General features: G+C 46.1%; 1 protein-coding gene across 2 annotated transcripts; it reads left to right on the top strand.

The window, feature by feature from the left end:
• Window positions 1–94: 94 nt before the first annotated feature.
• KIFBP (kinesin family binding protein) lies at window positions 95–12,977 on the top strand. Of its 2 annotated transcripts, none has more exons than XM_080348283.1 (7): window positions 95–449; window positions 3,140–3,238; window positions 6,547–6,626; window positions 6,726–6,909; window positions 7,989–8,073; window positions 10,644–10,753; window positions 11,455–12,977. In XM_080348283.1, exons 1-7 carry the CDS (start codon window positions 99–101, stop codon window positions 12,331–12,333), a joined length of 1,788 nt encoding a protein of 595 aa, XP_080204409.1. In that variant the 5' UTR covers window positions 95–98; the 3' UTR covers window positions 12,334–12,977. The 2 variants fall into 2 exon arrangements, with proteins under 2 accessions (XP_080204409.1, XP_080204410.1); XM_080348284.1 differs by lacking the exon at window positions 95–449 and adding an exon at window positions 2,398–2,656.
• The last annotated feature ends 3,201 nt before the right edge of the window (window positions 12,978–16,178 follow it).

A 16,178-nucleotide genomic window follows, 5' to 3' on the forward strand; every position in this document is an offset into this window, starting at 1 on the left:
GGCGCCGGGCGGGAGGAAGGGGCGGGGCCGCCGCCGCCGCAGCTCGGCGTTGATTGGCTGGCGGCGCGTCGGGGCGCGTGACGCGCGGCGGAGACAAGATGGCGGCGGCGGCTGGCGGCGGGTGGGCCGCGGTGCGGGAGAAGTTCCGCGCCGCCCGCACGCTCTCGGCCGTGGAGTCGCGCAAGGACCCGGAGACCGAGCCCTACCGCTCCAAGTACAGCGCCCGGGCGCTGCTGCAGGAGGTGAAGCAGCTGCTGAGCGCCGCCGAGGAGGGCGGCGAGGCGCGGCTGCTGGCCGTGCGGCGGGCCGTGCTGGAGTACGAGCTGGGCGTCAACCACACGGACACGGAGGAGCTGTCGGCCGGCGAGGAGCACCTGCAGCGCTGCACGCAGCTCCTGGAGCCGCACCGCCTGTCCCCGGACTGCGTCTCCCTCTACATACAGGCCCAGGTGCGCCGAGGCCCCGGGGGCGGGCGGTGCGGGCCGACCCGGCGGCGGGCGGAGCGGGGCGGCGCCCGTGGGTCGGGCCGTGCGGCGCCCGTGGGTCGGGCCGTGCGGCGCCCGTGGGTCGGGCCGTGCGGCGTCCGTGGGTCGGGCCGTGCTGTGTCCGTGGGTCGGGCCGTGCTGTGTCCGTGGGTCGGGCCGTGCGGCGTCCGTGGGTCGGGCCGTGCGGCGTCCGTGGGTCGGGCCGTGCTGTGTCCGTGGGTCGGGCCGTGCGGCGTCCGTGGGTCGGGCCGTGCGGCTCCCGTGGGTCGGGCCGTGCGGCTCCCGTGGGTCGGGCCGTGCGGCGTCCGTGGGTCGGGCTGTGCGGTGCCCGTGGGCCGTGTCCGTGTGCGGTGCCCACGGGCCAAGCGGTGTCCGTGGGCTGTGCTGTGGGGCGTCTGCGATGGGCTGAAGATAAGGGAGATTGTGCCCGTGGTCCCCGGGTGCGTGGCCGCGCTCGGAGCAGCGCTCCCGCCGCGGGCGGGGCAGGGGCGCTGCTCTGCCCAGCTGCCCGCTGCCTCTGCGCCTGCGGAGCGTCCACGCTGTGCTCCCCGAATAGGAACTGCGGGCTGGCCAAGCGGCGCGCTCCGCTCCTCAGGATGGGCCGGGACAGCACTTGTAAGGACTGAGCGAGAGACCAGCAGTAGAAGCTCTTCGAGCTGAGCACTAACAGTGCTGGCAAGAACAGATATTCCTGATCTGTAGATTTGACAGTCAACATAGAATCACAGAATCATTTCAGTTGGAAGAGACACTCGGGATCATCCAGTCCAGCCATAACCAACTCTAGCACTAAACCTGTGCCTAAGAACCTTGTCTAAATGCCTTTTAAACCCCTGCAGGGCTGGTGACTCCAGCACTGCCCTGGGCAGCCTGTTCCAATGCCTCACAGCCCTTTCCGGGAAATTTTTTTCCTAATATCCAGTCTAAACCTCGCTGTGTGCAGAGCTTATTTGTGATTCCTTAATGGTCGTTTGTTGTCAAAGTTGGGAGATGCTTTTGTTTGTTGCAGGATCCTGAAAAGGTAAATCGTTCTTAAAAGCCATCATGTATTTGTTTGCTTTTCAGCCTTGCCTGTTATTTCTTAATCTATTATGTTTTATTCCAGAAGAGAAAACGTAGTTTTGCAGTGTCGAAAAGTGATAATATTCACCTCTTTATTCTGAAGAAAGTAATACTGTAAACAAAATCAGTTCTTATCATATGAAGATTCACAGAAGGGCCTCTGCTCAACCTCTCCATCGTGGCAGCTGTTGTACGGTTACATTTCTAACTCTAGACTTGAAATAGCACAGTTATTTAGATGTCTCTGTCAAAAATGGCTGCTCTAATTAGAAAAGGCTCAGTAGTACTTCTTGTCAGACACTGCAAAACTGTCAAGGAATTCCGTGTTTATGTGGAAAGGCGCTAGTTAAACAGACGTCTGGGATTCATGAGGTTACGTCTGCTTGTCCTTCGTGTGATGCTTTGGGCACACCATGACAAATCTGTTACTCGTAGCAGAGATTGCTTGAGCAGCCGGTGAAGACAACATAACACCGTCCCAGTGTGTGTTCCTGGGGAGCTGCTGCTTTTGCGGCCGAGGGACGGGGATCCACGGTGCCTGTGAAGTGCTGTGTGGGGAGGCAGCACTTCTCCCTGCCGGACAAACGTGTGTGCGGATCCTCCTGGTTTGGGGCTGTTGGGACAGCGCAGGACGAAGTTTCTGTGCTACGCCTGCCAAGTGCTGCGGTCCGACAGCAGGCAGGTGCTGAGCAGGGATGGGCAGCGAGCTGCCTCAGCTTTCCATCCCCAGGGCTCCAAAAGACTCGCCTGTTTAATTAAACAAACGTTTCTGATATAAAAGCAGTAATTGTCAACGGCAGCGGTACTTTTCCACGTTCCAGGATGTACAGAGTACGTTGTCATGGCGCTGACACCTGTTTTGAAAGGAGGAGCGTCTATTTTTCCTGTTTCTGGAGCCCTGCTTCTCATTTCTGAGCTGCTGCATAAGGATGTGTATCAGAGTTTCTGTCTAATTAATTTTGTTCCATTCCACTGGTTGGCCACGAGCAAAGTGTTTCTGTTCATAGACGTCATGCTGCGTGATGCTTTCATATAGAAATGACAAAAGGGAATGGATTTGAAGAGGATGCCGGGCTGACATGCAGCTACACGTTCTAACTCCTTTGAAGGTTTTTTTCGTGGTCCTGTTGGATTTTGTAACGCTGCCTGGGAATTAAGTTAGCACATCAGACCTAGATCTTTACTAATGCCTTCATCTGATTAATAAAGTTAGAGATATTTTTGTAAAAGATGGGTTCACATATACAGTAATGTTACATTGCTGTAATTTAAATTTGAAGGCATTAATCTGTAGCTTTTGTATCTTAACGGTTCTTTTAATCTCCTTCTGTTATTGAAAATATACAAATGTTCCTTCCTAGAATATCTCTTTCCTGTCAATTTTTTCTACAGTCACGATGAAAAATGTCTAATTCCTTGTCTGTTTTGATGATATTTTATATTATATAAAAGCTGCATGAATCAGACACAGAACATACCGTGGGGAAACATTGTATATATAAAGACGAAGACTGATAAATTGTTTGGAGAAAATGTGTAATGTAAATGGAACAAAATGGGAAAATAACTAATCTTTTTCCTTTTGCCTTTAGAACAACCTAGGTATCCTGTGGTCGGAAAGGGATGAGATTAAGACTGCGCAGACGTACTTGGAATCCGCAGAAGCCTTGTATAACCAGTACATGAAGGAGGTACTGTGTTCACTAGCACCGCGCAGGTCTGGCTTTCACTGCCACTTACGTGTCTAGTAGTCTTTGAAAAACATACAATGGAACTGAGTTTCTGCACTTTAAATTGGCTGCTGCGATACTTTTGAAAAGTGATAACAATTTGTGCCATTAACGAAAGAGGCAAACTTGAGGATCACTTTTACTTTCAAAATAGACTTATTCAGGTCATTTTGCTCTAAAATACTGGCCCTTTTGAAAACTCTTGGAGTCAATAATCCAAAGTTGAGGCCAGCTAGAATTTGGCTTTTAATTAAGACTATTCTTAATCTTATATTGGAAAGGCTGTAAAATGTCAAAGCATTGCTTTTGGTGGGAAAAGGAAACAAAACTGTACCATTTGTATGGTTTGCTCTGACCGTGCACGATATTTCATGGACGCGAGTGGGTTGGTTCCATATCCAAGAGGACAACCTTAAAACAGCTGAGCCTCTCATGCATGTTAAACAACGTTTTGCGTCTAGATCCTGCTGTGCACCAACAAAGACCCCTTGTGCTATTTTTAAGCTCTTTGCAAAGCTGTTTGTCCACTGACTTGCCTCAGGGACAGTGCTCAAGTGAGCTAAAAACATTTGTGGCCTTAAAGGAGCAGCATCTGTGTTTCAGGACGGCTATAAAGGCTGGACAGAACTTAATCAAATTGTGGTTCAGGTTTTACGTGGACTTGGCTTATAGCATAGATGATTCTCCTGGAAATGTTAGAATGGGTTAATCTTTGTTGGTTACTGCTGTATTGCCGCCTTTGTAACTGTGCTGGTCTGCAGTGACGGGAGAGGCAAGTAATGGATCCACAAAACAAAACTGCTGCTGAGAAGCCTGTCTGCTTATTTTCTGCCCTCGGGATTGGTTGGTCTCACTAGAGATACCGGATCTCTACAGACCCTGTCTCTGGTTGATTCCCCGTGTTCAACTTAGATACGTATACCCAGCCGGGCATCATATCCTTGACTTCTGCATCGCCTCTAAAAGATTCTGCCACTCACTCCACTGATTATGAAATTGAACCAGCGCTGCCATATATATTTCAGGGGGTTAAACAATGCTGCCAACTGCTTCACCTTTTTACTGTGGGCTTTTCTGGAGCGGTTAATTTTTGTGAGTTATCTGCACGTGTGGTTGGGTCACGGCCAGTGAATACTCCTACTGGGCTTTACCGCCAGCTCAGGGGATATATATGTGACTGTCAACAAGCCCACATCAGATCACCTGTCACAATTTTTTTGCCACTTACATTTCAAGGCACTGTATAGTCAAAAGTAGCTATCCTTAAAGGAACTACAGAAAAGGGTGTTTTTGTGATAACTTCATTGAATTTGTGTCACATTTCTCTGAAAAGACTGAACTGAATTTGACCTAATATGCAAAGAATTAAAGTACCCCAGGGCTGAGGGAGCTTGTCTCGCTGCTTTATGGCTTACAACGGGGACCCGAGTTCCTTGCAGCGGCGTTTGATCTTTAGGATTTGTACAACCGTGCCAAGGTGCATTGTTCACAAATTATAAAAATGTGAATATACTTTTCTTAACAATTGCTCATTTTTAGGCTATAAAAGCCCTTCCTGTCTGGGGATCTTTGATAAACTCTTGAAGATCAAGGCATTTTCCTGAACTGGTACATTTAGTTGTTTTCTAATTGGGTCTAGCAGGAACTGGGGCTAATGAAGGCTACCTGGCACAAGAGAGTAGCAAAGCTCTTCCTGAGAATAATTAAAGGCGTAAGGCTTGCCATCAGCGCATATATCTGTAGCTATAGGAAGGAGACAAGGGTCTTGCTTACCGTGTCATTTAAACTCTTTTCTTTGCAGGAATAGCTCTAGTCTTGCCAGAACGCGCTGCAAATCTTGTGAGCAGGTCTGGTAGCCTTTGTGAGATTGGAAGGCTTTGTATCTAAAGAGAACAAGATGGAGGGTAATAAATTCACATCTTAAACATTAATGAAGTATAAACAGAAAACCCTACAGATTAAAAGATCATTAAAAATATCTACACCTCCCTAGTAGGTCAAAGACACTTTCATGTGTTTGTCACTATCTGGTTTAGACTCATTTGTTCATCTCTGAAGATGAGTAAAATATTTCCATTAAAAGCAAACAAACAAATCCTTTGATAATTTTTTAATGAGAAGTACAAACATAGAGTACATTTACTTCCCTTTAACGTGAATGCATTCTTTACCCTTGCTTCTCTTGCTGCCTGAGTCCACGTTATCTTATGAAAACTGTTTCTCTGGGCTGCCTTTTATTTGTTGTCTTACTTTCTCTTGGGCTACGAAATAAACGGGGCTAGGAAAGGGCTAAGGAGGTTGCATAGGAAACTGGGCTGTGTTGCCTTTCGAGCACCCTTCCAGACGCACCGTGTAATGGACAAAAGGCACCTTTGTGGGAAGCGTTTTGGAACTGGCATCTGAAGTTATTCACAGTTACAAAGGAAATTAGATAAGCACAGGCTAATAAAACTTTACCATAGGCAATGTTAAGCTGTTGGGCTTGCCAGTTATGCTGACTCTACCTTGATTGGCAGTTGCTTTAAGGCAAGGTTGCACCCGACAGTGCTGTACAGTGTATAGTTGTCTGTATAAGGATTCTGACAGAACTTGTATTTTAAAAAGAAAAACCTTCTAAATGAAGTAGTTCACATGATTAATAACTTGCACGTAGGTCATACCTTATATCAAGGTTTAGCTGCTTCAACCTCCAAAGACATTGCCTGTTGTCTTATTCATGTATTTGAAGGAATAGTCTTAGCTGGTGGATGAAGGGAGTCGCATTTCACCGCGTTAAGTCTTTACGGCAGGTCTGCGGAGCATCCTCTGCACAGACCGTTCTTTGCAGTACTTCCTGCAGCGTGTTTTCTTCCCACTGATGAGTGCAGCTGGGCAAATGAATGTTCCACACTTGAAGGCATGCTTGGTATTAAATGGATGCTTTAAAAACCATGACGTTATTGTACAAAACTAAGACACCCAGTTGTAGTCCTGGAGAATCCAGGCTGGATATTCCTGGCGCACACAGCACACATTGCTTTAAAGTATGTAAGCAGAAGTCTTCTGCAAGCTGCAAACCTTGTAATTCCGTGCAGAATTAGGGCTTTCTTCCTTTAAGTCTCCTGAGTTTCGTGGAATTGATTCGTAGCACTGAGATAGGTGTAGATGCATTATGTAAAACTGTTCAGTTTGGGATTGAAAAACGCCAATCCATCTGCGGCCAGAAGAGGGAGCGCTGTGTTCCAGAGACAGAGGAGCTAGTCCACTGACTGTGTCGTGTACTCTGGCAGGACGGAAATCCTCCCCTGGATCCCAGTGAACATTTCATGGCAGAAGAAGAAAAACTCACAGACCAAGAAAGATCCAAAAGGTGAGCGTGTAGTTCATACCTAGATGATTATTGTTTTTTGCATGTATGAAGGTGTATTGAGGGACTGGGGGAGTCTAAAGAGACTGTTGTATTTTCCAGATTTGAAAAAGCCTATACACATACCCTATATTATCTGGCACAAGTCTACCAACACCTGGAGATGATTGAGAAGGCTGCTCAGTATTGCCATACCACTCTTAAAAGACAACTTGAGTATTGTGGCTACTACCCAGTGGAGTGGGCACTCAACGCTGCTACTCTGTCCCAGTACTATCTCTCTAAGGTAACATGCCTCATGTTTTCCTGCTGTAACTGTACCAGAAATGTGGCAGTCAAGACAGACAATTGTTCAAACAACAGCTGTTTGAGACAGGGCTCCATGTCGAGCTGAAAACGTGGTCCTGTAAAGCCACGAGTTGTGTTCTGACACAGAACTGTGTGTTTTTCCCAAGAGGCCACGGTGGCTTTCCCGTGTGCTGTGACGGCAATGGGGACACGGGCAGGGGTGCAGACGTAAAACCGCTGTGGTTTGTAAGTGTCAGCAGCTGTGTGATGTGATGCTTACATGTAAAACTTGAAGGTTGTAATAACTTCATTTTTAATTGTTTCTTACAGCTATATTGTTCTCCTACAATGAAGAGTTTAAAACCAAAAGCATCTGATACTGCACATTGTGTGTTTCCTATAAATTTTGTACTTTAGCACATACTTAAGACTTGTTTGAGCCCATGTGGACGTTAGAGCGAATATGTAAGATGGTAGCTGTTTGATTCTACACATTTGTGTCGAAATGCTTTGGGCTTATTTAGGTATTTCCATATTCCAGACTTTTCACATGCTTTTTTCTGATGCTTACAAGACTTCTGCCATACCGAAGCCAGTTAATGTTACTTTCAGTGGTAACTTGTAATTTCCATGTCTTTTTGATGCATTGTTAGCACTAATCATTAAACAATGCATTGCCAAATATGAGTAAAGGAACGGAAACCTGACATAATGTCGACTTGCATGTCCAGCTCGTTCCAGCTAACACCCCGTGACACGATCTTTACCACAAGACATCGCTTCCTTTACCGCAAGGAAGCGATAGCAGCACAGATCAGAACTGTGAAAATGTCCGCAGTGTGTGTATCTAATGCTAAAAGCACGGCTTGCTATCGGGGCTGTGCTGGAGAGAAGACGGCTGGCTGGAAAACGTGGTATTCAGTAGTAGATGTAGAAAAACAGTGTCTCTTCTCCCGGTGCGCAGAGGAACGCGCTGCGGAGGCTCAGCTCTGCCGTCCCGACGGCGAGGGGCTCGGCCGAGCTGAGGCGGCGCTCGGGCTGCGGTGGCCGCGCTGAGCGCTGCTGTTTCTGTTTCAGCAATGCTTCATGGAGTCCCGACACTGTTTGGCAGCGGCCAGCGTCATCTTTAGCCAAGCTGAGCAGGCGCCATCTGCTGAAGACAGTAAGTTCGTGCAGAAGTTACTGAATTAAGCATCATTGTTACATAATGTTGAAGGTGAAGTCTAGCAATACATGCAAAACTTATCCCAGTATCAATTTTCTAAAATCTTTTTAATTAATGATAAAGTAGAACCTTTCTGAAGAGCTGGTACTGTAGTTTAAGACTGGCTATGAGTAAACCTTGTGAGAAATCTCAAGTGCTTGTCACTGGTGTTTCAGAACGCATACCAGAATAGAAGTGACATTTAAAACAATATCCATTTCAATGGTGGCAGTGGATCTGCTCACCCTGTGTTCTTGTACATGTGCGTAAAACACAGCTTACTTTTGCCTCTCAGTGATCAGAGGGCAATGATTCAGTAAACAGAACCAGATGCTTCCTGGGAGTAGTTTTAAAAGAGGGGTGGAAACTGCAGATCTTAAAACCCACAAATCCAGAAGGTGCTTCTGCTGCCGTTTGCTGCTGGGTGCTGCAGCCTCATTAAGGGCAGGTTTTGGAGTTGTAGCTCCCCTTGTCGTTTTGGGTATCGACGCGAAGGGACAACTTTGCTGTTCAGAGTGAAGATCAATAAAAGAAACTTTGAGAGAACGGACCACAATTTGAAGGGCCTGTGGTTACGTGATACGTGTCAGCACTCAAAATAAAACCTCTGGTTTAGGCTTAGTCTTTGCTTATTTACAGCACAGCCTTTTAAATTCTGTGTCTTGGGCAAGCGGAAGTTTTAAATCAATGGGGCTTTAGTTTTGGAGGGTGAGCAGGTACTCAGGGTCGCCCCTGTGGGAGTTCGTAACTCTGACTTCAAACAGTGAATATGTTGGTTAACTTTTAATGGTTTGAGACGTTTAGAACTGAGACTCTTTAGTCCATTGATGATGTTATTTCAGGTTAAAGTATAACCTGAATAGACGCAACTGAGTTTTATTTAATTGAAGTTCAGTGACAGTACATTAATTAAACTGCTTTTATATTTCACTTAGCTCAGAAAATAAAGAACTCTACGTAGTTGCCTTTCTTACTGTTTAAGTACTTCGAGGATGATGTCCTAAAGCTTTTGACTTTCAGGGAAACAGGGCTGTCAAGTCTATGCAAACCTGCCAGGCTGTTTAAAAACAATGTATTATGAAATATTCAGGAGGTCCGAACCAGTGTTGATGGGCTTTCGTAGCTACCTGACCGCTCAGTACTTGAGCCAAGAAATGATGTGATGTTTTCAGTAGGTGTGTTAGAAACATACAGTCAGTTACGGCTGTGAATTCGGGTGCAAGACTGGACGTGGCAGATAAAAGTCCTGTTTTTAATTGTACTTTATAGATTTCTTTTGTGATTTTTGGCCAAGTCAACTAACTTCTATGTTGATGACTTGTTACACCAATTGGGAGTAGGGATATTTGTGTTTGTTTTAGCAGAGTAAACATCGTGTTTTCCCTTCCTGTAACAGGGAGGAGACTGCGGGGAGAACAATACAGAAGTCATAGAGCTAATGAATCTTATTTTCATAGCAGGTAGATTAACCAAAGGCAGTTTCCCCTACTTTTCCTCCCTTTTTTGGTAGCAAGTTGGGGCCCATTGCACTACAAATGCCCTAATCATGCTCAGAAACAAGGACGGGTTTACTGCGGGGGACGATAAACCGTGGCAGATGCTCTCTGGTAACCCCGCACCCTCCCCACTGGAAGGGTGATCAGAGGAAAAGGGAGAGACACTTGAAACTTGGAAAAAAATTAAAAATGCTTTACTAATGCTACTAATAAATGGGGAAAAATAATACAAAATAAAGCCAATCCTGTATTTCCCGGGTGGCGCAGCTGCAGAGTGGGCACCCAGAAGTCCCGGGCTGGACCGTGCAGTAAACAGGAGCTGGAACCAGGCCAAGGATCACAGGCACAACAGGCAGGGTCCTCTTCAGGTGCTGGGCACGGGCCAAGAGAGCCAGACCCCCGCGATCTCCCACGTCACAGGGTGTGTGACGTGTGCGGGATGGGATACTTGGTCAATTTTAGTCACCTGTCCTGGCCGCCCCCCCCTCGCACACACGCCCTCTCGCTTACGGGAGGCGTGGGATTTACCAGGAGCCCGGGCCTGTCTGCGCAGCCCCGCTGCCGTCACCGGCCCCGGGGCGAGCGCTGCCTGGAGCACGGCAGCCGAGTTCCGGAAGGTGCGGTGATTCAGAACTCGGCCGAAAGGAAAGGTCACGGATGGAGAACGGGGCTGTTTGCAACAAAACCAGGACCCAGCTGGATCACAGAGAACAAGCTGTGCTGAGTTCCTTCTCTTGTTACAAAGAGACATGACAGTCTTTTCAAGTAAAATGCCTTCAAGATCAGAGGTCTTCTTAAACATACATTATCATCTATTTTTTTGGAAGAATTAATGCATGATGAATCCATATTAATCTATGTGTTTTTCTACCAGAATGACAGTTTACAGAATTATTATGAAGAACATATTTCTACCCAAAACCAACGAGAATTGAAATACGAGTAATGTATTCTTTGCGTGTAAAACGTGAGGCTCTTGCTTGAATGCTTGAGTTTTCTTATGGTTTTTATGTGTTTGTGTCCATTCAACAGATGAAACAGAACAAGACCAACAGGACCTTCGACAGAGGAGAGCTGAAATTGCAAGGTGCTGGATTAAGTATTGCCTGAATCTCCTGCAAAGCGCTCGCAAATTACTTGAGGTAACAGAAGACCTGTTCTGCAGCTGTCATTCATTAAAAGCACAGTATATTTTGATGTTTGCAATTCATAGTTGGTAGCAAACGGTAAACAATTGCCTGATGAAGAACACAGTAAATGCTTGCGATGCGGCAGGTGTGTTGTGGCCTGCTTGGGCTTCAGTGCAGCCCCTGGACCCCGGCAGAGAGAGCAGCTCTGCAGCGTGATCAGTGCGCTGCTCGTGCGGCGGCTCCGCAGCCTCCCCGCTGTGCGTCACTGCCCGTGCCTTCATTTGGCAGATTACCCCTCATTTAACTGCTAGTAATAGCATTTTAATATGCCACGGTTTTGTGTTCTCATTCATTCAAGCCTTTGATTAGTTCAAGCAATCATTTCATTCATTTAATTATTCATTTAAATGTTTAAAACTCATAATTTGCTGAAATCCTTTGCAGAAGCAGAGCCTTTGGGTGTTACATTTATTGTCTCGGCTATATTGTCACACAGGGTAGAGAGACTAAATTATCTTAGTCTTAGGCTTTTACAGAACTGAGACTGTCATTTACATGACTTGTTTGTGAATATAAGGTCTAATATGGCAACGTGTCTGCTGTCTGGTTGCTAACTAGATTGTATTTCAAAGGTAACTTATACATAAAATGATTGGTGTAAGTCAGTCATGTAAGCCACGTGCATTTTTAATTAGCGTGCTTTGTCATTTCAGGATAACATAGGAGAGCTGGATCCAGACAGGCAATTGGAGCTTAAAGCCCAAAGGAAGAAAGAAGAGGATGAGAAAGAGAAGGGCAGGAAGAAAGCTGTTCTTTTTGGGACGAGTGATATATGTGACTCTGTCCTAGCCATGGAAGAGAAAGTGAGCAGTGTATATCCTCTAGATTTCCAAGAAGCCAGAGAAATCTTCCTGGTTGGCCAGAACTATGTTCAGGAAGCAAAAGAGTTCTTTCAGGTTGATGGTTACGTTACTGACCACATTGAAATTGTTCAGGATCACAGTGCTTTGTTTAAAGTGCTTGCTTTCTTTGAAGAAGACTATGAGAGACGCTGCAAAATGCACAAGCGTAGAATAGACATGCTGGAGCCTATCTATGCAGACTTGAATCCACAGTACTATCTGTTGATCAGTCGGCAGCTCCAGTTTGAGCTAGCTGACACCTATTACGAGATGATGGATTTAAAGGTGGCTATTGGTAACAGGCTGGAGGAGCTAGACTCCCACACAATCAAAAAAATCAATTCTCTGGCTCAGTTAGCCATCAAATATTATGAACTCTTCTTGGATTCCTTGAGGAACCCAGATAAGGTGTTTCCTGAAGTGCTCGAGGAAGATGTTCTTCGCCCTGCAATGGTGGCTAAATTTCATATTGCACGGCTATATGGTAAGCTCATTACTTCAGATAGTAAAAAGCAACTGGAAAACATGCAGACGTCATTGGAATATTACACATTTCTGGTAGACTACTGTGAGAAGTACCCAGATGCTGTCCGTGCCGTTGAAACGGAACTAGAACTCAGTAAGGAGATGGTGGGCCTTCTTCCAACACGAATGGAGAGGCTAAGAGCAAAGCTGTGTCCGTTCATATGAAACGCTCCCCTTGCGGGAACGTGCGCGGTTACAGTGGTGCCCGTCAGTCCGGAGCTGTGGGACGGCGTCCGCAGCGACGGTGGCACGAGGACCCGCAGCAGGGCGCTTCAGCCCAGGGCCCGCACCACGTAACCTTCTGAAAACCTCAGAGCCCTCCAGTTCAGTATCTCACACACACTAATGGTATAAAGTTTAAATGTAAAATGAAGTGAATGTCCAGCTAACGCTCATTAGCATTTGTCCTGTATGTAAATATAAACCTCCCTTATATTCTTCTCCTTTGGCACATGGTTCGGTTTCTAAATGTAGTGCTGTATGAAAATTGTTTCAAGAGAAACTGTTTCTCTAGGAAAATTTTTCTAAGAAACCTGAGGCACGTTCTCCCAGCTATAAAATATTTTACCTCTTCTGACCTTTGTCCCCAGAAGATGTTATCCGTATGAAGGAAACTTTGTTATTTTCCATATTTATTTTGTATGTTTCTCAGTGTTTTCTTTGTTCCTATTAATCAGAACCTAGTTGATAGAGGCTCAATAAATGGACTAGCTTGGCTACGTGCTTTTTCAGAGTCCTTAGAATTCTGTTTCCTTGTGTCTTACTAAGATACGGTATATGTTACAACTTTGGCCAAAATAAATAGTTGTGAAAGTGTTTCCACAGGAGTGTCTTCAGTAAAAACACTCGAGCGGCTCCAGTGCCAAGATCAAGAGCAAGAAAGCAGCAAACTTTAATGCTTGTGGTGGGAGGAGATACCTTGGGATGCTGACTTCTCTTTTGCAGCTGACCTGATTCTTATTAAGGACCTGCTGGCCTGGCAGTGTTCCTGGTCTTATACAACATGTTTCCTTAATTTTCTTCTAATTTAGCCACCTATTTACTCTTCATGGAAGACCAGGCTGCATTTCTGACCCAGAATGTACACAGAGATTGCCTTTGTATTTCTGTTGTCCACAGCAAGATTATGAACCAGGACCCGTTTCAGATAAAACGCAGGCTGAGGACATTGTCCAACCAAATGCTAAGAGGTACAGTCAGAGATGCTGGGGAGCATGGGGAAAGTGGAGTGACAAGGTGACAAAGTGACAAGTGCCGCCATGTGCGACAGCAGTCTTGTCACTGTCAGGTTCACGGGAAGATGTTCCCGGCCGTGTAGAGGGCACTGAAGGAGAGTAGTCAAAGAACCGGGTTATTCCAGAAAATGAGGGGGGGAAAATGACGTTAACTGGGAGAGCATGAGGGGAAACAATGCGCAAGCAAGCGTGTACATCTTAAAACGTGGTAAACTCTCTGGTTTGCAGACCTGGCTGCAGAAGACTCTAACCACAAACAAACAGGCCGACTGAGGCGTGCTGGAAACGAGAGGCAGCGAAGCTCAACGCTAGACCAGCTGCCTGTGTTCGTACAGAACAAGGCAGACAGCGTGTGCACGTGTGTGTGCTGTTTCTGTTTCGCTAAATAATTGTCTAGTCAGCCTCCAGGAGTTTCTTTTTTGCTGTTTGATCTTCCGCTCGGTTTTTCCCGTAGCCTGAAGATAGGGCAGCCCATAGTTTCTCAGTGAAACGGTTCTCAGCGCGCTGTAACTGTGCATTGTTTTTATCTATGATTGCAACTAAAGCTAGCATGCACTTTTACCACAAACTCATAATTTGACAGTGAATTGTTTTCTATTAACTTTTAGCTTCGTATTTGAGTAGAAGAAGGTGATACATAACCCCCCACCCCTGCTTTGTTATTCCACACATGAGGGCCTTGGAGCAAATTTTTTAAAGCAAGGGTTGGCTTATCCAACTGCACTTGTACTTTAGGGAAGGACAGACTGTGGGCTAACCCAGCTTATAAAATGACTTTCTTCTTTTCAAATAGAATAACCCCGTCATACCCTTCACACACTGGTCTGAAGCAAGTGTTACACGTTACCTGCAGGGTAGGCAAAGCCAAATGAAGCATGGGGCTGCATGTCCCTTTTAACTAGCAAGTTGTGCACAGAGGAACACCCCAAAGTCACCCAAATCCTGGGGAGAGCTCAGCAGACAAGGAGGAATGAGGCCATACTTAAGAGGTCCAAGAATTAAGCGGAACCGGAGCTCTTTTGACACAGCCATGTGGTTGGGTCTGTGGTTTGGAGACCTCTCTCCTCTGAAGATAGCCCAGAACGCTTCAGCTTTGTAACTGTTCCTGAAAACTGTGCAGTATAATGTACATACATTTCATATAAATGTATATGGAGTTACGGAAACAATGCCGAGTCTTCATCTCTTACAGTAAATGCTCAGGGCTACCAGCAGCTAAGTATGTTTTATTAGTGGAGACTGTGTTGTGCTAGATGCTCAGCACAACACGCTACGTTGTGGTTCTTCTATGGTGTCTTTTTAAGGAAACCTTTTAAATAATTGCTGTTTGTTCAACAGTTTTAGAGAATGAACTTAAGTAAGATTGTGTATTTAGTTAAAAAAAAGAGAGGTGGGGAGCTTGTTGGATTAGGCAGCAAAGCTCCCTTCAGGAATGTTGAGTTTTAACTGGAAAGTATGTGTGAGGTCAGGCATTTATTTCAAAGATTAATTAAAGATTAGGTTCCTGTGAACTCCATTTAACCTGCATTTCTGTTCCTTTTGTATGGCAAAAAAATCTTGCAACTGAAACCTGCTGTTGTTGTACTAGTTTCTTTCTCCCTGGCCAGCACAGAGCAGCAAGGTCTACAAGTCCATGTTTGTGCCGAATTTGTATCGAGCATGAGATCTCCGAACTAAGAGGCTATAACCTCAGTGTACTTCTTCAAATGACACATAATATCCACAAGAAGTAATTTTGTTTGATGAAAAAGACAGTATTGTTTTAACTGAAATGCTCTTAATTCTCATGCTGGCTAGAGACATGGTATGTGTTACAAATGGGTCGATGGGGAAGGCTGTGCTGTGCTTAAATATTTCAGAAGAGACAGAAACCAGTGTCTTGTTCTCTGTCTCCCTACAAGCCCATCAAAGGAAGCTCTTTTTCTCTCTTGAGGGGACTGGAGCAGAGGAGAGCGGCCGGAGGTGACAGCCATGTCTTGTGCCAGCTGAAATGCCTGGGGAGCAGGGGAAGTGGGCAGGAGTGAGCCCTGACTTCCCCTTCGCAGCAAGAGAACAGGTCCCCGGTGTCGCAAGGGCAGCAGCCAGCGGCGGTTGCTGCCTCAGTGTGGCAAAAGCAAAAGGTGCCGGGGCGGGTTTGCTCTGTTTGCCCACCCAACAGCCGCTCTCCTGGGAGTGTGGGTCCTGCCTCGGCACGGGCTCGTGTGGTCCTGGTGAGGAGGAGGGTTTCCCCCTCTATCTGCAAGATGAAGATGCCTCAAGTGCATCAGTGCAGCGCTCACACTGGGTGTGATTGCTGCTGCGCTTCCACGTCCGGAAATACTGCAGGAGCCTGATTAAGCTCAGCATCAGACAATGAGAAACGAGACTGATCTTGTTAACGCGTGGCTTTGTACATTTCAGTTTTGTTGGGCGTTTTACTTTCGCTCGGCACTGAGAGGGCGAAGATGAGCTTTTACTCGTGTTTCTTTTAAAAGACAGAGCTAGTCAGTGTTACCTCGATGTTTTCTGTGGAACTTTTCATTACCAAATGCCCAGAAATAGTCCCGTGAAGGAGGACCAGGTTAGACTGGCAGCTCACAAGGCCAACCCTTCTGTAGTCTTGAAGTTACAGAACTAAAGACTGTTATGTTAAAATCAAGTGTGTAAATTTGTGGTGAGAAGCGTTTGTCAACTTTCTTTCCTCTTAAATTGCAACATCTTTGGCTACATCAGAATTTGGTGCAAATGACTAACGCAGATTTTAAATTTGGGTTGAAAACTGCTTTTGTGTACTTC

Source organism: Nesoenas mayeri, assembly GCF_963082525.1.
Source record: "Nesoenas mayeri genome assembly, chromosome: 7".
Lineage (NCBI taxonomy): Eukaryota > Metazoa > Chordata > Aves > Columbiformes > Columbidae > Nesoenas > Nesoenas mayeri.

Coding starts and splice junctions, on each gene's coding strand:
- KIFBP (XM_080348283.1), top strand. CDS start 99: ATGGCGGCGGCGGCTGGCGGCGGGTGGGCCGCGGTGCGGGAGAAGTTC. Junction 8,074..10,643: donor GGCGCCATCTGCTGAAGACA/GTAAGTTCGTGC, acceptor TCCATTCAACAG/ATGAAACAGAACAAGACCAA. Junction 10,754..11,454: donor GCGCTCGCAAATTACTTGAG/GTAACAGAAGAC, acceptor TTGTCATTTCAG/GATAACATAGGAGAGCTGGA.